Source organism: Caretta caretta, chromosome 3 (assembly GCF_965140235.1).
Source record: "Caretta caretta isolate rCarCar2 chromosome 3, rCarCar1.hap1, whole genome shotgun sequence".
Taxonomy (NCBI): domain Eukaryota; kingdom Metazoa; phylum Chordata; order Testudines; family Cheloniidae; genus Caretta; species Caretta caretta.
The window spans coordinates 104828757-104850476 of record NC_134208.1 but is presented as its reverse complement, the minus strand read 5'-3'; the positions used below and the strand labels follow the sequence as shown (position 1 = coordinate 104850476).

General features: G+C 43.4%; 1 protein-coding gene across 4 annotated transcripts in view; it reads right to left on the bottom strand.

Moving 5' to 3' along the window:
• Positions 1-21720, bottom strand: part of PDE7B (phosphodiesterase 7B) — a 281977-nt gene that overhangs the window by 18466 nt on the left and 241791 nt on the right. For all 4 annotated transcript variants that reach the window (XM_048844467.2, XM_048844464.2, XM_048844465.2 and 1 more), the window contains 5 exons: positions 15508-15659; positions 13680-13743; positions 11020-11115; positions 8884-8984; positions 6680-6811 (listed from right to left, as the gene is read on the bottom strand). In XM_048844467.2, coding sequence (XP_048700424.1) covers positions 6680-6811; positions 8884-8984; positions 11020-11115; positions 13680-13743; positions 15508-15659 — 545 coding nt within the window. The remainder of the gene's footprint in view (positions 1-6679; positions 6812-8883; positions 8985-11019; positions 11116-13679; positions 13744-15507; positions 15660-21720) is intronic.

Genomic DNA, 21720 nt, shown 5'->3' with positions numbered 1-21720 from the left:
CCGGGGGCAAGCAGCTGCTGCTCGGCAGCCCCCGCCAGCAAGCCCAGGGCTGGGGATGGTGCTGCACTGGACCCCCCCACACACAAGCAGCGGTCCTGGAGGCCACTGGAGCAGTCACAGCTTAGTGGGGAGGGGCAGCCCCCAGGAGCTGGTGTCCTGCGGGCCTGCCCCCCCCGCCCCCCCAACCAGTTGCTCCCTGGCTCCCTTGAACAGTGTCCCACCCCCCTCTGAGCAGTGGCTCATGGCCGCCTCCCCAGCAACAATCCAGGGGCTGGCTGGAGTAGCCTATACTTGGCGACCCCCGGCAGCAGTCCCAGGGTGGCCCCCGGCAGCTGGTACTGCGCTGGCCCCAGCTCCCAGGTCCTTCCCTGACCAGCAGCCCCAGGGCCCCTCCCCAGCAGCAGTGCCGGGGGTGGGGGGCACGTGAAGCAGCCAGAGCTTGGCGGTAGCCAGTGCTTGGTGGCCCCTGGCAGCGGTCCTGGGGAAGCTCCTGGCAGCTAGTGCTGCACTGGCCCTGCCCCCATGCCCAAGCAGCAGTTCTCCCGCCTCCCCCACCCCAGCAGCCTCCCACCTTCCACCTCAGCAGCGGTCCCCGGAGCAGCTGCTAGTTGGCAGCTTCCAGCAGCAGTTCCAGGGCAGCTCCTGATAGCTGGGCTGCGTTGGCCCCACCCCCCGAGCAGCAGCCCCCACGGTCCCCCCCCAGTAGTGCTCCTGGGGGTGGCTGGAGCAGCCGCTGCTCAGTGGTCCCTGGCAGTTGGGGCCATTGGGCCCCCCGAGCAGTGGCTCCCCTGCCCCCCCCAAGATTTAGTTGGGGTAGTTATAGGATAGGTCATGGGCCAGGAATTTTTATTTATTGCCCATCACATTTTCATGACGTTTACTAAAAATACTCATGACTAAATCATAGACATACTCATGAGGTCACACTGGGGGGAGGGGGTGGCAAGCTCTTAAAAATAGCATCCTCCATGTGTTCAAGGTCACACCTGTGGGGGCAGGGTCATGCAGGCAGGTCCATACCATTTTTGGAAGTACTGGACTATCTGGTATTCTGGGGATGCATGAGCAGTCACCCTAATTCTATGAGATAATACAAAAATGCTGTGATGGCAGCAGCTCCTGCTCACTTGCTGCCAGGCAGCCCCCACAAGATTCACACCTCAGTAACAGAGGCTGATGAGCTTGGGAAGGGCTGGGGTCCATTCATTAAGGAACTGCTGTGGTTTCTGTAGGGGCAGGCATGGGAGAGATAAGAGAGGCATCACAAAGAGAAAAGTGACAAGGGTGAAGACTAACGGTAGGTGCCACAAAGGACTGCAGGGAGGAAGAACCATGAGGAATCACATAGGGAGAAGGCAGATGGACCACAAGAGAGTGCATGGAGGAGGGTGGGACCACAGGGATCATGTGGAAGAGAAAGAGATGGGACCACAAGGGATTGCATGGTGGAAGGGGACCACAAGGGATCACATGCATATAGAGGAAGGAGCACAAAGGATTGTGTGGAGGAGAAAGAGATGGGAGCATGAAGGCCTGTGTGGAGAAGGAGAGACCATGAGGGATTGTGAGGTAGTGGAGGAGGAATCCCATGGAAGAGGAAGGATCACAAGGGGTTGTACGGAAGAGGAGGAGGTCGGACCACAAAGGAGCACATGGGGGAGGAGAATGGGACCATGAGGGATGTTGCAGAAGAGGACAAGGTGGGCCCACAAGAGATTGCATGGAAGAGGAGGAGGGACCATGAGGGATTGGGGTGCATGGTGGAGGAGGAAACAACCTTACGGGGGATTGTGCAGATGAGGAGGAAGGACCACAAGTGAGTGCATGGACGAGGTGGTGGGACCATGAGGGATTGCATGGAGGAGGGATCATCAGAGAGCGTGTGGTGAGAGAGGAGGAGGAGGGACCATAAGGCCCATGAAACCTTCATTGTACCCTCTTGTGCTTATGCATTATGAAACAGTCTTAATGGCATGATCACGTACTAATTTTCAGTGTCCAGAACAGATGGTGCTTACTTACTGAGCAGCTATCTTCTCATTGTTCAATGTGTGGCCACAGGCCTTATTTATTGCACACTATTCACACCCTGCTCTGAACACAGAATTATTAATCATGGGCTATTTGACAGTGCTCATCTCTGAAGTATCCAAGTGCTTCATAAATATTAATGAATTTATCTTCACAACACTCCTGTGAAATGAGGTGGGTGATATAATCTGCAATTTAAAGATGAGGAGCTGAAACCCCAGCAACACCCTTCCAAATTTCAAGTCTTTGCTGCAAAGCATAAAGGCACTTGAACTTCTCTATTACATGGTGTAAGTTGTTTTTTTAAACTGAGGGTAAAGCAATGTATTTTTCTTCAATCTCATTCTCAGAAACAGCTGAGCTGTTTTAGCCGAAACTTTAAATAAAAAATAAGAATTTAAAAATATTAGTCTGAGACAGACACCTGACATGGAAAATTTCAGTCCAATCAAAGTTATAAGCTATTAAAGCCGGTCTTATAATGGAAAGTGTCAGGCAACCTTTAATCAATATCGCTAACAGCTCCTCCTAGAATTCATATTTTCTTTCAATCTGTCCTTGTTACCTTTGATTTTTCGTTCGGAGGAAATATAGAAACTGGAATAAGTGACCAAAGTCTGATGTACATGCAGAATCATACAACAAATAGTGTGTTAGCTCTTTGAGGCAGGCACTGTCTCTGAGTATGTGTTTGCACATAGCCATATGGCTAGCACATGGAGTCCTGAATAGGCACTGTCACAGTATAAACGTTAAAATAATGAAAGTGACATCAAGATGCTTCCAATCTGCCCTCAACATCCAGACCTATCATAAGATGGTGGATGGTGATAGTATAAACTGTAACAATTCTTCTCAGAACTCTTATTATCAAGAAGTCCTGTTGCTGAGGAGACATCTGTGAAATGCTTATTGCATTCTACAAGTTCTATTATACTGTTTCTTTGACACACCATTTATTAGTAACTAGCAACCAAAGTGGACAGAAGAAAGTGGGGTAGATCACGTTACTGCAGACCTGAGAGTAGAGAGGGAAATATATGGGAAAACAGGTCCAGCTAGATGCTCACATTATCTATTTTTCTCTTATTTCTTTCACATTTTCTGAATTTACATTCTCACAGTTTTAGTAAAACAAAAAAAAAGAGAAGTGATATGATGAATTAGATTTTTCTATATATTCAGGAAAGAGATGGGATTTGATTAATTCATGTCGGAAAGTACTCTGAGATACGCTGAGGAAAGCTGCTATAGAAGTGCAAGATATGATAATTACTTCGTTCCTACTAGAAGAAAAAAAGTTTGAGTGTTTTCAGTTCTGTAAATTTCTGCTCATGCATGGGCAGCGGGTATAATTGGCCGGGGAGGCTGCTGAATGCCTGGACAATGATGGACCCACCTGCGCTCTGCCTCTTCTGCTCCCTACTCTGCCCCTTCCCAGAGGCCTGCCATGTCCCTCCACTCCATCCCGCTTCTCGCCGCATTCCTCTTCTCCTCCACCCCTCCCTCTCCCCACAAGACCTCCCCCTGACTGCTGCTTGCTGCCTCCCTCCTCACCCCCCTGCCCCCGTGGGGGAGAGGGGTGGAGGAGAGGAGAGACATGGGCAAGGGGGAGCGGTGGGCGGAGAAGACCTCACGGGGAGAAGGGGTGGAGGAGAGGAGGGACCTTGTGGGGGAGTGGGGAGAAGAAGAGAGACATGGTGAGAACGGTGGCAGGTGGTCCCAGTGGGGAGGGAGCCGAGCTGAGCCGGGGAGGGGTGGGGCCAGAGGTAGAGTGCGGGCTGGGCCACAGGTGGAAGAGGCAGGTCAGGGAGTTTGAAGCTTCCCCTAGGGGAAGCTTCACCCACTGCCCTTCATGGTCTGGTATTATACAGCAAGATTGCATAAAAGCTCTCAGTCTCTCTTCACCCCTTCCCTACCCCATATTTTAAGTTCACTCTGGACAACTAAAGAAAGATCAGGTTAACGAGTGACAGCTGAGCATGAAGCCATACATCTCTAACATTAAGTGTGAGCAGCGAGAAACCACACAGCTGCTGCTAGCAATTAGAGTGGTCAGCTTTCCTCCAAGGACCCCTCTGCTAACTTATTACAGCTAATTGCCAACAGATATCAGATTGCCTTAGCCTGTGGGGATATAAACCAAACAGGGAGAGGACTAGGAGGTGGTGGGTTAATGTCAATTGCAAACTGGTGTGTTTAACAATTAACTCCTAATCTAGAGGAAGCTTAACCCTTTATTTGAACCCCTACATTACACAGACATATTTATGGCTGGCTGTAGGAAGCTTTCATTATGTTTAGGGCCTAAAACTCATGAAACAGATTGTTACAGTTCCCATACTGGGTAGCCCATCATAATGAGATTACTAGGGGCCAAAATTATATTGTTCCTTAGACAGTCACAAAAGAAGTGGAAGAGAACGTTCTCAAAGAAGGTGGTGGCAGTCATGAGAAGGCCATTGCTGTTTCTGATGGTCAAACCTCAGAAGATTCAGTGATGTAAATAAATTCCCCAAATCTGGGTGCTTCTCTGAGCCACCCACATCTCTCAACCACAAAACCAGGCTACGAATGACATGAGAATGGGCTTCCCTTTGAGAAGGCTCCTATTTCTGGCTGGAACCCAATAGTGCAGAGGTAAATCAAAACCTAACAGGAAGTGAGGAAGACTGGACATTAAGTAGACTGTTGAAAGAAAAAAGATAATTTTCTGTTGTCAGAACTTAGGGTTTGTATGAGATGGATCTCCCCCATTTCTCTTTCCATCGATTCTAACCCTGCCTTCCACAGCTACTTGGCTCCCCTCCTCCCCCTCCAATCCAATTGCCCTGACATTTAGAGGAGACTGGACCAAAAAAATGTAGGCAGAACCTAGCTGTGGCTGCTGTTTGGGTATAACTTGTCATAAACTGATTCAGCAAGTTAAGCCAGTCACAAAGTCATAGCTATGCGAGCATCACTCTGTCCTGGCCTTGGCTCACATGGCCCTGTCTGTTCCTTTATCTCAGGGTAGAAGGACAGTTGAACTGTTACACAATCACCATCTTATCTGTAAAACCACAAGTCTGTATGCGGGTGGGGGAAGGGTGGGTGGGGAGGAAGAGAGAATCTTCCTCTCTCTAAGTACTCAGCAAATTATTAAATCAGGACTGTGCAGTAATCATGCTCAGTGTATTCAGAAAGACACATGGCCTTTAGCAACCCCTCTCCTCATTGTTCTAAAATGCATAAGGTTTAAAGAATTCTATCACTAATACACCAGATTTTTTTTTTGGACAGGTCCAAGTTCACCGTCTGAGTTTTGAACGCCAGGGATCATGGTCAGTACACACATTTGTGTTTCTTGGACGTGAAAAGCCCCAAAGCCAGTTCCCTGACCCTAACTCTACTTATGCCTGCTGGGAGTCAGGATTTTCCAATGCCACATGCTGCTGCAGCTGACTACAGGGTACACAGACTTTCTGCTTCTAAGACCTGGTCTACACTGGGCAGGGGGGGAGGGGGATCGATTTAAGTTATGCAACTTCAGCTATGCAAATAACTTAGCTGAAGTTGACGTACTTAGGTCGACTTACTGTGGTGTCTCCACCATGGTGAGTCGACTGCTGCCGCTCCCCCATTGACTCTGCCTACGCCTCTCACGACCCTGGAGTACCGGAGTCGACGGGAGAGCACTCGGGGGTCGATTTATCGCTTCTAGACTAGACGCGATAAATCGATGCCTGCTGGATCGATCGCTGCCCGCCGATCCGGCGGGCGGTGAAGACATACCCTAAAAAGTTAAGTACAGTAGCTAAAGCGGACATATAAAACACACATGTAAACATACATGGAGTTATATGTGCATGAATAATATGGATATTACATATTGTATATATGGATTATATACATAGATATATGCACATAAATAATATGGATTTACAACTTAATTAGTTTTAAGAGAGAGCTGGACAAATTTATGAGTAGGACTGTATGACAAAGTTGCCTGTGGTGTTGGTGGGCAGTGCTCAGCAGCCACAGGAGTCCCTTCTGGTTTATATCTTAGGTTCCTAAAATCTCATGCTTCAGGGCTTCACCTGGTCTTCCGCAAGGGTCAGGAAGGGATTCTCTCTCTTCCCACTCCTCCCACCCCCCACTGTATTCTGAGTTTGTTTGGTTTTGGTCTCCTTCCTCTGAAGGAATGGCCATGTCTGGAGATGGAAGGGTGGGCCAAGGCTTTAGGTGGCACCAAGCACTCTCTCTCTCTCTCTCTGGTACCTGGCTGGCTGGTTCTTGCTCACATGCTCAGGGTCTAACTGATCGCCATATGTGGGGTTGGGAAGGAATTTTTAGAAGACTGTTGATTTTAAGCCACAAATCCATACAATCTTACCCCAGCCCACGCACTCAGAAATCTTCCCAGCCTTGCTGCCTTTTCAGCACTAATACTGTCCTGAACAGAAATTGGTATTTGCACCCTATTGCTCAGTTGCAGTGGTAGTTTTGCGATGCAAACAAATGTGTACTGAGGATCTATGCTGAAATTGCCAAACTTGTAACATTTGTGATTTAGCTAGACTTGAAACCACAGCCTCAACCTGAAAATGCATTGCAGCAATGCCCTGAGTCCATCTTAAACCCCCCACCCCCACAAGCACAGTCTCACCTGGTATAAGCTGGCAAGGTGGTGGTTGGTTTTGATCAAAAATTGTTGATTGACCCCTGGATGGTCTACATCGTGAGCTGCAGCAGCGAGCAGTCCAAGCATAATGTCCAGAGGGGTGAGGAAGTTGGCAAGCTGGACCACACAAAATTGACCACAACATTAGCACAAACAGGCAAACAATTCTTTTAGCAAGAAAATCAAAGCAACTCCCACATCATGTAATTGTTTGGTTTTATAGTTCAATTTACAATGCTATCATCTGAGATAACTATTTATACACAGCCATCCATAGGTATGGGTCATTACACAGTTTGTATCTATCAAAACTATCAGGCTGTAATGCAGTGGTGCAAGTAAGCCAGTACAGTCAGGTACGCCGTACCATTAAGATATTTATTGCCGATATACCGTACCGGAAAGACACATTCGGTATCTGCTGAACACCGCAGGGCTCTCCTGGGAACTGCAGTGGTGAAAGGAGCAGAACATGGGGCCGCTGGACGAGCCCATGCCAGCAGCTCCTCTGCAGCGGCTGTACCACCCCCAGCCCTTCCACGCAGCTGTCTCTCCTGTCTGGGATCTGTACAGCCTCGCTGGAGGCCAGAGCTGGGGGCGGGGCTGGAGAGAGTACAGCTGTGCTGGAGGAACTGCCGGCATGAGGCTGCCCGGTGGCCCCATGATCTTCTCCTTTCACTGCCGAGGTTCCCAGGAGAGCCCCGTGGTTCAGTGGATACCGATTTCTATCTGCGGATATCCGCATCCACAGGTATACATTTGTATCCGCACACGGCTCTAGTCACGGAACATTTTTTGTGAGGGGGGGGTCGGGGTCGGGCTGGCAACTGGTGGGAGGGACACAAAGGGTCAAGTGACCCTTCCCAGGCTCAAGTGCCCCCGCCGGCCCGGGTGGAGAGAGGAAGGGGCGGGGCCAGAGCCGGAAGGCCAGAACCTCTCCGCTTCCAGCTACACTGCCTGGGACACTGCCCGGTGCAGCACAGCAGCTGCCTGGGAAAGCCAGGCACCCTCCCAGGCAGCTGCTGTGCTGCACCAGGCAGCATCCGGGCGTGACTCCAGGACCTGGTTGCCAGGAAGAACAGCTGAATGCCAGGGGGAGCCGGCGCAGCGGCAGGACAGAGCCCCCCCTAATAGTGTGGGATGGAGTTGGGGGCGGGGTGCGGAGGAGTCACATGGGGGGTCACGTGGGGAGGTCACGTTCCCCCCCCCCTTTAGCTGGTGCTCCCCTTTGTGTCCCTCCCATGAGTCGATGTACTGGTAAAAGAGTTAAAATCTACTTGGTTATATGCTGACTCCTTATTATAATAGTTTTTATGTTAGTATGAGCAGTTAACAGGTTAAAAAAACCAGGGTAGCTTCTACAAAAATACTGATATTTAGTCTCAAAGATCCAGTTTAGAAACAGATAAAACTACCAGTGTAACATATTGTATAACATCAACTTTGCCATCGAGAACTACTTGAAAACGTTAGTGAAAACACTACTAGTAAAGCGCTGTATTATCAGTGTACAAAGGCCAAAGTTTTCAAAGTTGTCTGCTTAATGTTAGGCATCTCAATCCAGATTCAGACACCTAAATAATAGACCTGATTTAGTTGTCTAACTTCACACACCCAAGTTTGAAAATGTTGGCCACAATCCTTTCTGAAATACCTTTCATGTCATTTAGAAGCAGAGTGGAAGATCATTCTCGTTATGATTTGGAACAAGCTCCCAAGCCTTTCTGTTGCTGAGTGCCAGTTATTTATTACTAATATGATGATAAACGTGCTCTGATTTGAATAAGGTGCCCTGCAATGAGAAACAAATGTGCCCTGTAGATTCCAGATGTCAGCTATCCTGTGCATTTAGAGGCAGCATGGTCTTGTGGTTAGTCTAGAGGACTGTGACTCATGAAACATAGGGCCTGATTCCACTCTCACTTATACCTGGGTAACACTCCATTGACTTCAACAGAATTGCCCTTTGTTTACACCAATTCAAGTGAGATCAGAATCAGGCAGCTGGATTCTGTTTCTGATTTTGCTACTGAGTAGCTGCGTAAGCTTGAGTCATGGTGAGTTTAAGTGGCTTAACTATTTTCCCCATCTACAAGATAGCTATTTTATCTATCTTGGTACAATGATTTGAAACTCCTATTTGACAAGCTCTGTCAGTGCAAAGTCCTATTGTTTTCATTTGTTATTACCTTGGGCTCCTTTAGATAGCAGTGCATAGCTTGAGTGACATCAGCAGCGTGGACCGCGTTGTGGTATGGGTTTTGGCTGTGATAATCTTCTTGAACCATAACTAGAAAGCAAAACAGGGAAAAGATGATCTGTCTCAACACCATGATCACTCTTGGAAACTGGGTTAAAACAAGAGTTGGGGTTATGCTCAGGGGTCTGGGGATTTTCTTCAAATGTCTACATCTTGCCTGGCTTAGCACTCTTACTAAGATGCCTTTGGAGGAAAAAAAATTGCTTGAAAGGATTTGTGAGGCCCTAGAGGATTCTGGGCTAGTTCATAAATCAAGCTTTTCTTGCCTTAGTGAAGGCTCTCATTTAGAAGTAAAATAAGGGTGGGAGCAAGGGAGGCAAAATTATACACAGTAGAGTGTAATTATTTTAGGCCGCTGTGGTATGTGAGTAATATGTCATTAAGGCAGTACCTATTTCACAGCGGAGGCGGGAGGTTGGGTCGGTCGAGGGGGGTGGGGGGAGTTGTTGATTGATTATCCATGGACAAAGGTGTGCTCATGTCCTTTAGGCAGGGCCTCAGAAATACAGTATTTTGGTAATCCAAGTGGAAATTCCTGGAATATTTTTAGTCATCTCTATCCTTGCATTTTAAAATTCCAGTCCCTCTTGTTTTAGCAATTCCAGCACTAGAAACTAACTTTCCACCTGGAAGATTGAGATCTGACTTTACAGCCTTCTCTCAGCTCCTGTTGGCACAAGAAATCACTGAGATTTGCTCCTGAAATTTGGTTGTGCCATGTGGTAGCACATTTCAACACCAGGCAATCCACTGTGCCATCTCAGGGCAAAGTGACATTGTATATGCAAAGGCTGTATTATAACATTGTCCAAATCACCCTCCTCTCTGAGGACGATGTCCTATTAAGCTGGGAGTGGGATCAGAAGCAAAATTCCAGTGGCATTGACTCATTGCTATTGAATGGCTTTCCTGGCAACTCGGGTCTCCAAAATGTATCAGGGAGATAAGGAAATCTCTAGCATGAGACTTCCCTAGCTATTAATTGCCAGAAGGATTGAATGCACATTGTACTGACTGGGACAGAGACACCTCATGTGAGGCTAAGAATTGAGTATGTATATGTGGCACAAAAGAGAATCACTCCCTTAGTAATTCCTTCTGGCATAGGGCTTTTGTTGTAATTATTGGTTTTGGTCTTTTATACAAGTTGCTAGAGACAATTACTGCTGTGTATATACTATTTCAGTACGGTTTTTTTATAGCTAGCACTGCATGACTATATATCAAATATACACATCTGAAGGTGTTGATGATAATTCTTTAAGCCATGTATAATTTCAGATTGAGTGATCTGAGAGGCTGCTTCTTACCCTGTACAGTCAGTGGTGGCAGTTAAATAGGTCGAGGTACTTTGGTGTTTGTGGTACCCTTCTGACTGTTGCAGAGTTTACACTTTCCAGGAGCGGCAGCTGCGCTCTCTCACTGGCAGGACACTACCTTTGAAACTCTGACAGGACACGATTAATGGACTTACTTGTCTTTTGGCTTTCTTTCTTTGGTACCCTGACAACATGGGGGCTAATATTTCTGTTGGCAGTGGCAGCAGCAGCCGCGGCTTTCATCATCAGTGCTATCCAGTGTAGACAGCTTGATATAATTTGTTAAATTTTGTAAATAGGCTCTTAGCTGCTCTATAAATCACTAAAACAACAACACTGCACTACAGTTCCATTTCCACTGAGATGTATTTGGATTGATTCTACTGTGTGTGTGTGTGTGGTTCTGTCTGTGTGGGCCTACCCAGTCTGTGTGTGGCTCAGTATAAGGTGGTTGATTTTTTTAAAAAATCAGTAGTTCAGTTTTATCTGCGCTGATGAAAGACTGGTTTAGAGACCAATCCAAAGTCCACTGAAGTCTCAACATTGACTTCAATTGGTCTGAGACTTTATTGCTTGCATAGTAAAGTTAGTGTATTTTACAGAAATGTTAACATTTGCAAGAATATATATATAATATCGCAAATGTCAGCAATATTATAAAATATAATTGAAGCAAGACAGTGCCATGTTTGCATCCTACCTAAGCTGTAAAATGCCTTGACGATAAAGTTGAAGAAAGGACTTACCTAAAAACCTATGTAATGTAACCATGTCTAACTGGAAGTGGTGAATGAGCCCATGCACATTGAAGAGGTGGCACAGCAATGTTACCAGGCTGTTTCCTGAAAATATAGAACACTTGTTATCTTATTTTAACAGCGGATAAATAATGCAGTGACAAGCATGCACAAACAAGATCTTGCTTATTTTCTAATGGTCTGAACTGATTCAATCTCGAGAGCTGATCCTTCCAACACTTATGCTACGGCTGTCAATTTTGGTTGGACGTATTCCTGGAGGTTTCATCACATGACCTAATCTTTAATTCTTGGAGACTCCAGGGCAATGCTGGAGGGTTGGCAACCCTAATTTTTGCACATAACTTTACTCCCATGCACAAAGTTACTTATTCATCACAATGTATTTGCAGGATCAGAATTTGGTCCTGTATGGACAATGTCAGTGGAATTCACCTTTGAGATATTCTCTCTTATGTGTAGTTTATATTGTACTGGAAATCACTTTCCTATTTCTGCATTATACCTGTAATGAATTCACAAAGCAATGCCCAGAAGAGACCTACTAGGAAGGAAACCTCTCAGTATGAGCACAACTGTGAACTTCACAAACAAGGGCCACTTCAGGAGTCTATGCAGATGATGAGGTTGATGGTTTTAGCACTTGAACATAGCACAATGTTCCCAGTGAACTATATCTAGGGCTTCTATTGCTCAGGGTTTATTAATTTCATTTTCCAAAATGTTAGTAACTTTTGAGTTCTATATAAATGTCCAAAAAACAGGATTTTTCAGGGCTCTCTTTGTATATACATGTAGTACTGTTTCAAACAGCACTACATTACAGCACACCTTTAGTGCAAACCGGCAGGGTTTACATGGACCAATTAATGCACGTTAGTGTGCTTTAGAAATCACATCCCCATATCCAGTTTACTGTTCCATGTAGACAAGCCCTTAGATACAAGCCAGGGAGCCTATATAAACACACTGCCCTGGAAAAGGAGTGAAATCAATATGATTACTTAGTAACCATTTCTGGTGTTTCTCCAGTGTTTATTTGATAAACATCAAGTTCATTTTTTTTAAATTGCAAGTGTTTTATTGTTATTTACCAGTTAAAACCTAAAATGAGAAGCCCTAATTATAGTGTCAGTTCATCTCAATTACTTAAGTACATGGCCAAAGCTAATTAGTATTAAAAGCCAAACATATTACAGAGAAGTCAGCAGTTTACAATTAGTTGAACTTTTTTATTTCCTAAATGAATGTACAAACATATGAATAATCCATGCATCCAGTTCAGCACATTGCTGTAATTGGATCTGACAGTAACAATGCAATCTTATGCAGCGAAAATGAGTTTCAACCTAGCAAGGACTCAATCCCCCAATAAATTCACACTAACTTCAGTAAGTTCAGTACAGGTTATAATGGCAGAATTGAGCCCTACATTGGTATTCATCTTGGCAAGCTATTTAGGAAGAGTATGTGTAATTCTATAATAATCCATTTGCAATGTTCATGGAACTGAATGAAAATTTAAATTATACAAAAGTACAGCGATATAAGGAAAGGTTTAAAGAGAGTCTTTTCTCACTGTTTGTGATTCAGGATTGAAGGATAATGAATGTATGAAAAGGAAACAGATTTTAGTCAAAAGGACAGAAAGACATTTTCTTGATCCTTCAGCTATAGTGCTATACGATGGTAGCACGGGAAGATAATGCAGTATATTCAATGTAATTTCAGCAAGTCAGCAGAATTACATTTTTGCTTTCTTTGTCATTTACACACCTTTCCTCATAATTTCTACTGCCAGAGGGCTAATAAGTAATCCTCTGAATCAGTGAATCCCAACTTTTTCCATACTTCAGCTCTGCCTCTACTCCCAATCTACTTGGCATCTAATAGGGAAGACCCTCCCATTTAGCAGCGTGGAAGGGATAGGGTGGTCATACCTCCCCCTTCCCCACCAGGCTCTGAATCCCTCCTCTACTCTTAACTGACCTGTGCTACTTCATTGTCTAGATTTGTGTGTGGTTGTGTGTATAGAATCAAATATAGACATTAGCACACATTTTACTGGCAATTCATAATTATGGCATTACTGAATGAGAGAAGAATTAATATCCTATCCTGACAAATAATATAAATAAAGCATAATTCAGACCAAAACCATTTTATATTAATAAAAATTCATGGCTGATGGAGTCTGGCCCTGAAGTCCGTGCAGCTGATCATGGGAGGATCATCCCAGTGTAGGTGGGCTATATAGGGCCAGTGCACATTATAATGATCTGAAATGAACAACAGATTTTTTTTAAAGCACTTGTGCATTTTTCACAGTGGAACGTGCCATTTAACAAAAGAAGTAAGTAATTACCATTTTACAATACATAAATAAAAGGTGGCCATGACAAATATGAAAAAATTAAATTTATAGATATGGGATACATTTAAATATAACACAATTATGAATGTTCTGAAAATGTTTAATGGTGTGATCTTGTAAGGAGCCGAGCACCCTAAAATTCCCATTTAAATGTATGTAAATACAAGAAAAGTCTAGCAAAATAATTAAGAATTCCTAGAATAATTGTATGAGATGGATTGTAGGACAACAAATATTTGGGTTTTTTTGTTGTTGGTACTTTTTTATGACTTACCATTTGTCAAACGGTCAAACAAGAAAATGTCAAAATCCCACATTCCCACTTTGGATAGCATGTGCTGAAAATGCAAACATGAAAAGCAAAATGACTTATGTCAGACTGTGAAGCTGAGGCAGGAAAAATGTGAAAAATCAAAGAAAGCATTTTGCCATTTTGCACAGGTCCATTGCTGTACAACTTTTTGCAGCCTTCCTTTATTGCCCCAAATTAGCTCTGAATTTTTCAGAGTGACTCGTTTTGATGGGGCTGGACTCGCTCCTGTGGCACCTCCTGCTGGTCATCCAGGGACTTAGCATTTCCAGCCTCTGCAGCACCTTCTGCAGGCCAGTGTCCTGCTTGCCGCTGGGTTCCGAGTCCCTTCCAGACCCCAGTGCCCCTTTCAAGCTGGGGTGCTGCCCCCTAGCAGTACCCCCACAGATCTGGGTCTCCCCCCACCAGGGGACCCCCAACCTCTATCCCCACCTCACATCAGTCTTTGGCTACTGCCAGTCACCATCTAGCCCCCGCTTCCTGGGGCGGACTGCAGTATAATTGCCACTCATCATCAGCAAGGAGGGTCTGGACCTGCTACTTCTGCAACCCCAGTACCCTTTTCCTAGGCCTTCATCAAGGTCTGCAGCCTGGGGGTTTCTCAGGCCAGAGCTCCGCTCCGCTCCGCTGATCAATACCCTGCTCAGCTCCAGCAGTCAGGCCCCTCCCTCTCAACATCTAGAGAGAGGCTCTTTCCTCCTGGCCCACAGCCCTCTTATAAAGGCCAGCTAGGGCGTGACCACAGCTGTGGCTGTTTCCCCAATCAGCAGAGGCTTGCTGCTTTCTCTAGCAGCAGCCCTCTCCCAGCCTCAGCCCTCTCTCAGGGCTGATTTCAAGCCCTTCAGGGCAGAAGCTGATAACCACCCTGCTATAATCATACAATGTGAGTTCTCCTAAGGACTTGATTCTTTCATTTTGTCTTAGTTCCTTAGAAGAGATATGCCCTCTTAAAAATTTAGCTGTACTATCCAGACAAGCAAACACAGGAATAACCTTTAATATCATGCTGTATGCAGTCTCGGAGAGGAGTCCAGCAGTACCACCCACCATGTACAGCATTACACACTTGAGTAGGTGTGTTCAGGATTTTGAACCTGGATCAGCTGCATGACCTAATATGGCAAATTCTATGTTGTCATGCTATTCCTGCAGCACCTAACACTGTCCAGATTCCCAAGTGGGGGCCACAATTTGTGACCCTTTCTTGCACTGAGCAACGCTTACTCATGTGAGTAATCTTAATGACATCAATAGGACCAATCATTTGGGTAAATGCTAATCAGTGTGAGTAAGGGTTGAAGAATCAGGTAATTGTATTTTGCATACTAGGAGTTCTCTTTTCAAGTAGCATTCTTCACTTTCTAGCCTAAACTGTCCTGTAGTGTTACTATGAACTGTTAAATAATTGTTGCAGAGGTGGCTGCATTTCCTTGGTGGATGAAATTAATCCTATGTATAGTTTTATATCCGCTTACATTTGTAACTCACTTAGGGATCCTTCAGGCATACAAATATATGTTCATCACTTAACAATTCCAGATTGTAATTTGGGCTGGCTAAGTTTGAACTTTGGCATCCGGTCTAAACATTTCCTTGTCACTCTGATGCTCATTCCTTAATGCTATGAGCATAAAACCCATGGGAAAGTGTAGTACATTTGTTGGGGGGTGAAATTAGAGTGGGTAATTTTAGCCAGTTCATCCACCCATTTGTTTTTCAGAAAAGCAAGTTATAAAATGATGTTCTTCAACAAGATATTTTCAAGGATTGGGGATTTGGAGATGTCTCTTACCCTTGCTTGTCCAAGGTAGTCTTCATCCAGTAAGTACAGAGAGGCTTGTGGTACAATTCCACGCAACAGCCTGGATGCATGGAAATATCTCTGAAAGCTTAACAGTCTTTTCACCTTTTTCTTGGTGCCAATTTCCCCTGAGTGTGTTGTATCTGTGGAAAGTAATTAGTACAAAAACCATCATGCTGGAGCTCAAGGACAACTTTCCCTACTGTTTAAAAAAAAAACATTGAAAATTTCATAATTTTGTAAGTCTTCTCTGAAACTCGCAAGAAACCACAATACTCTTAATGCAGCATTCTTTGCTGTTCAGATTCAGGAATAAAATCTCTCTCTTAGGAGTGTGTGTGCACAAGTTATACTTTAGCTTTAGAAGTCACGGTGTATAGGTGTATTACAGAGATGAATTATGGTGCAATGGTTAAGCTACTAGCTTAGAAGACCTGAGTTCAAGGCCCTGCTCTATCATAGGCTTCCTGTATGACCTTGAGCAAGTCACTTAGTCTCTCTGTGCCTCAGTTCCCTACCCCATAGAGGAGTTGTGAGAATAAGCACATTAAAGAATAGGAGTACTGTTCAGATACAACAATAATGGGGCTCACATAAATACCCCATGTGAATAGTAATGTGTCCTACTGGCAAAACTTGTGTAAGGATTAAGAGAAATACTTAAATTTGACTTTCACTGCTCTTTTGGAAGGTGAATAAGTCCAAACTAAGTACATATGAGAGGGATTTGCTGTGCTGAAGTTGAAATAATCCTCAGTAAGGATCTTCTGAGGTTTCAACTTTCTGAATGATGCCTTATGGTGTTTAATGGAGAGGCTAACATGCACTTGTTTTACCAGTTTAGGTCAGACGGGATTTAGACTGTAAGCTCTTCAGGGCAGGGACTGACTTTTTGTTCTGTGTTTGTACAGCGCTTAGCACAGCAGTCCATGGTCCATGACTGGGGCTCCTAGGTGTGATGATAATGCAAATACACAACAAATACATAAATATAGCAACAAGCTCTTTTAAAATAAGGACTTTTTTTCCACCTGCTGATATACTTCACTGATGTACAACAAGTGACAGGTCCAGGAGTCACTTTGGGATTCCTGTTTGCTAGTAAAAGGCTGTACACATCCAGGAGATAAAATAGTTGGTTATTCCAGTTCTAAGTATTCTTTGCTCATATTACTTAACAGTTATATTGGGACAATATTATTATACACTGAAAGACCCACAAAAAGCTTTTTTAGGTCCAGGGTTATTTGACGTAGAATTGTCATCTTTGGGTAGGTTAAATCTTTTCATTATATGAGTTGCATTGTCCTGGAATAATTGTACCAGCACTGTTAGTGCCATGTTCTTTAGATAGATGGATAGTTCCAAAACAGATAAGGCACGCAATCAACAAAAACCTGACCAACTTTTTTGATGCTGCAAGGTAAACTTCAGGAAATCAGACAAAATGAAACTCCCAGCTTTTGTTAATCATTCATGCTTCTATATCCCTTTGGATTACAATGAAAATATACTTTGCATTCTGAATTTGGAAATGTGACAATCAGACCCTCTGGTCTACTCGATCTCTTTCCGAACAGAACTGAAGCCAGTATGTGTTGAACTCAGAAGTTAAAAGATCTAGATATTAAGTTTCTAAATGAACTTTTCTGGCTGTAGCATGTTTGTAGTTCTCTTTCCCCCACATTTGTTGGGAAACCTTGTGCACCCAATTTGGGATCTAATGTTGGATCAATCTAATACTGACCGACACTGTTTTCTTCAATGAGAGAGACAAAGTGGGTGAGATAATATCTTTTATTGGACCAGCTTCTATTGGTGAAAGAGCCAGGCTTTTGAACTAAAGAAGAGCTCTGTGGAGTTCAAGAGCATGTCTTTTTCATCAACAGAAATTGGTCCAGTAAAAGATATTAACTCATCCACCTTGTCTCTCTCAGATCCTGCGACCAACACAGCTGCAACAACACTGTCCTCTTTAATGACATCTTCCTTGGATTTTATGTAATGTTGTGTGTGGTTTTAAAAAAATTAAATTCTTCTCTTTCCCATGTGGGTAGTGAATGAGTGTGTATAGTGCTCTTAGATGGTAAACAGTAAGTGAACCAGAGCCATTAGACTCTATGCCATCCCCATGGTAAGATGAGTTGCCCTGGAGTGTCCATTGTGAATCATCATCAGAATTCAGTTCTCATGGTCTGGAACAAGATTGCATGCTCTTCATTATATGCACCCGGAAATTGGCGCTTATAAAAGTTCAGCACGGCTTCTTAATGAGTTTCCAAGTTGTGATGTTTATTTTTTTGTGTGCAGCCTCTGCAATACAATCTGCTGGAGATCACTGTGATAATAAATTACCAGAAAACGCAAAACTTCACTAGCAGCCTAAACCCACCTAAGGATACATTTTCAGTGCACAAAATCTAGTGCATGACCCATTTTGAAAAAAAAAAAAAAAACGGTAAAATTGGCTGCCTACTCTGTCATATTGTTTGGTGTTTCCCCATACCCAATCCCTGTGCAGTGATGCTAAGAAGTTAAATTTAGAATAAAAAGAACAGAACTGATGCCAGGGAACATTTAAAAGGGAACATACTTTATTCAAGTTGTACAGTAGTCATATGACAGGTTTCAGAGTAACAGCCGTGTTAGTCTGTATTCGCAAAAAGAAAAGGAGTACTTGTGGCACCTTAGAGACTAACCAATTTATTTGAGCATGAGCTTTCGTGAGCTACAGCTCACTTCATCGGATGCATACCGTGGAAACTGCAGCAGACTTTATATATACACAGAGAATATGAAACAATACCTCCTCCCACCCCACTGTCCTGCTGGTAATAGATAAGCTATTACCATATTATCATATGCTCTCTTTAGTGAATACCAGAATGATTTTGCTTCCCTAGAATTTCCTATATGGATGAATTTGACAAGGAAAATGAAATTGTTTTCATAAGGAAGAGACTTAGTTTGGCATTTATTTTACCCTAGTATTGTTAGGAGTAACAGCTAAGTTTACTATTAGAGAAATTAAAGTTGTTTAATTTGTGTATTTAACAGCACTTCATGTGTAGTCAGTTTCAATGTTCCCTCTGTAGTCACTGTAAGTTGAGAGGCCAAAGGAAAATATAGGGTAGTGGTTAGAGGCAGGTGGGGGTAAGCATGTTTTTTTTTTAAAGATGGGGTTTACAGGGGATTGGCTGAAAATGGAGAGTTCTTTTTAGGGCATGCCTATCATTATTTGAGATGAGCAATTCCACTGTACATCACTGAATTTGTTATGTAGAGAAGATTTTAGAAAACATGCATGTAGTGAGGGCATCTCTTGCCATTTTGTGCTACCTGTGCTGAGCATTGGTTCTTCTGTGAAATTTGACCTTTTCATGCTTATGAATATTAAAAATATGTATCTAAAACACTTTCCTGGCACTTTTTAGAGAGGTCTTTAAAATATTCTAAAATTAGTATCTAAAGTCTGTATTGGCGCTGCGAAGAAACAGACACATTTCACAGGTTTGTGTTGGCTTAAATGTCAGGAATGGTGTTAAAAATTTACATTTTGGGAGTTTTCTGGGTGGAGTTTCCTCCTCATGTGATCCAATAGCCACCAAACCTCAGGGCTACTGAAGGGCACAAAATGAGCAAACAAAGATAATATATATTTTGCTGAGGACATTGAGTATGAGTTACAGAATCCCTAAGTCACACCATTCCATTGCACAGGAGATTGTTCTAGTAGAGAGAAGTAGATATGGAGAGTGTGTGTCTAGCTGCATCACAGCAGCAACGGATTTGATTTGAGGGAGTACATTATTCCTTGGACTGGCAGTAGAAACTGAGGCTATGTCTACAACATAGGTAATTATAGCACACAAAAAACACTAGACTGGAGCAGTGTGAATCATGAAATGTTTTCTTAATACCCAGGACAATTTCATTCAAATTCACTGTCACTTGTGAGCCATATTATGGCATGTGTAGAACATTCATGGCTTTCAATAGGAGTTTCAAGAAAACACTGGGGGCAGTTTGCATCCCTTAGACAGCGCTTGCCTTTCTGCTCCAGAACTATATTCTATCACAGTGAATTTTGGGAAAATTTATCCACAATAACCCATGAATCCCACCTGAAGGTATTTGCATTCTAATAAGGGGGAATCTGTAATATTCGTAATGTGTGCTAGGAGCTGAATTTTCAAAAGTGGGTTCTTTAACATGAAGTCCAAGACCTACATTTGGATGCTCGTATATAAGCATGAGCTGAGTATCCAAGATTTGAACATTCTTGTAAAGGGCTTACATTTTGGGCTCCTTGCTTTATCTATAATGTCAGTGGCATTTTCTCTTTCTCCCCTCTTCACTTCGAAGCCAAAAAGAAATCTAATGAAACTGAGGGACAAAATGATGCTTAAATAACACAACGAGCTTGATTTTAAAACAGCAAAAGTGAAGGAGTTTAGATTTAAGGCAAAAATTCTGTCTTCAACTCACCAATAGTGCAAATAACTATGACCTGTCTTATGTGCCCCAATAACCAGACTGAGTTAAGGATGATGGTTTTACATTAGTTAATGAAGGTTATACTGAATATACATTTTTTTGTTTTCATTTGGGTGCAAGGACTTGGAATAGATCACAGGAGGATTTTGAAACACAACGGGCTATTGATACCTGCTTGTACTTAGAATAAAATGAGTTATGATACACAGAGAACTCAGTTCATAAGGTATCTATGCAGGTTTCTTTTCTCTGCAACCATAGGACTATGGGCATTTGTTTGTAGAATGAGCAGCTGATTTGAAAAAAAGAAAAATATTGACATTATGTGGCTGCAAAGGGACATGTAGGAGAGGATTTGACAAGTATGTGCAGGTTTGAAATGAAACTGAAATATGGGCAGGAATGTCTTTTTATACTTATAAAACATCATCTGGGACTTTGTTATGCTCTTGATTTAATAATTCTAGCACCTTATGGATATTTTTATGCTTATCCACAAAAGCAGCACATGTATGACTCTAAGGGGTGCACATCCACACTGTATTGAAGTTTTGCCCGGCACATTAGGTGAGGAATCCTTTTGCTGCAGAGGGAGCACAGTTATTGTGTAAACACACACATTCACTCCCTGTGAAGCTGCAACATTTACCCTGGTTCTTCAGCTCCAAAAACACAGGCTACTTATGCTAAAGGAGATTGCTGTTAGCTGACAGAGCTAGTAGGTCCTTTATCCATTCTGTTTGGCAGCTGTTAGAGGGCAACATCATACATAAATACAGTACATACAAAGCCAATACCTGACTGTAGGATACTGGTTGGCACTTGAATACTGCATGGGCCCCTCAGGAGGTTAATAAGCCATGAGGAACTGCTTGTATCCTTCTCTCTCAAAACAAAGTGCCACTGGCAGCACAGAGGAGAAGGGAGTAACACGCATCAGCTCTCCCCGTACGTGGCCTATCACTCCCTCCGAAAACTGTTATCTCAATTAAATGAGATTTCCTGAATTGGGAGGTCCTTACCTACCATCTTTCTCTGTTTTGCAGTGCTGAGGTAGCATATGGGCGTGTGCACTAAGTGTATAAAGGCAATATTAACAAAGGGAAGAGGCAGTGCAAGTTAACACCAAAAAATGTTTGTGTAAATCAATTTTACACAAAGACAATTTAACCTCCACACCAGACATTGACTTTTCTACAGTCTTAGTACCATTTTTTTAAATGAACAGATTTTGTTTATGCATTCAAACCACCTCTGTTTTCTTTGGTGATATCTTCTTTCTGGCTTGCACAGCACTTGAGTGTATAATGAGGAGAGATTATTTGCCTCCTTTCCTGGAGGGAAAGTGGGTTTGTTAATTTTCAAATAACTAATTGACTCAGAAACAATGTTCTACTCATTTTCCTCAAGGATGCTCTAGGAAAGTGCCTAACATCTATAAATCAGGTCTACTAAACACACCTTTGACTCATATACAGCTTTTATCCCTGGTTTCTTGCAGCATGCCCTTGGCCATGTTATGCTTATCCTCTGTTATGCAAATCAGGGCCTGCAAAAGCAGGGAAAGAGGAGTTGTTGGTGGATTAGAGAAAATGGTTGCAGGAGGCATTTCTGGAGGCATGGCAGGAGGGAGAAAGGTGATAGCTGGTGAACTAAGGAGACACTTTATCCCTACAGATTCTGGAGGTAACATCCTGCAGTGGTAGC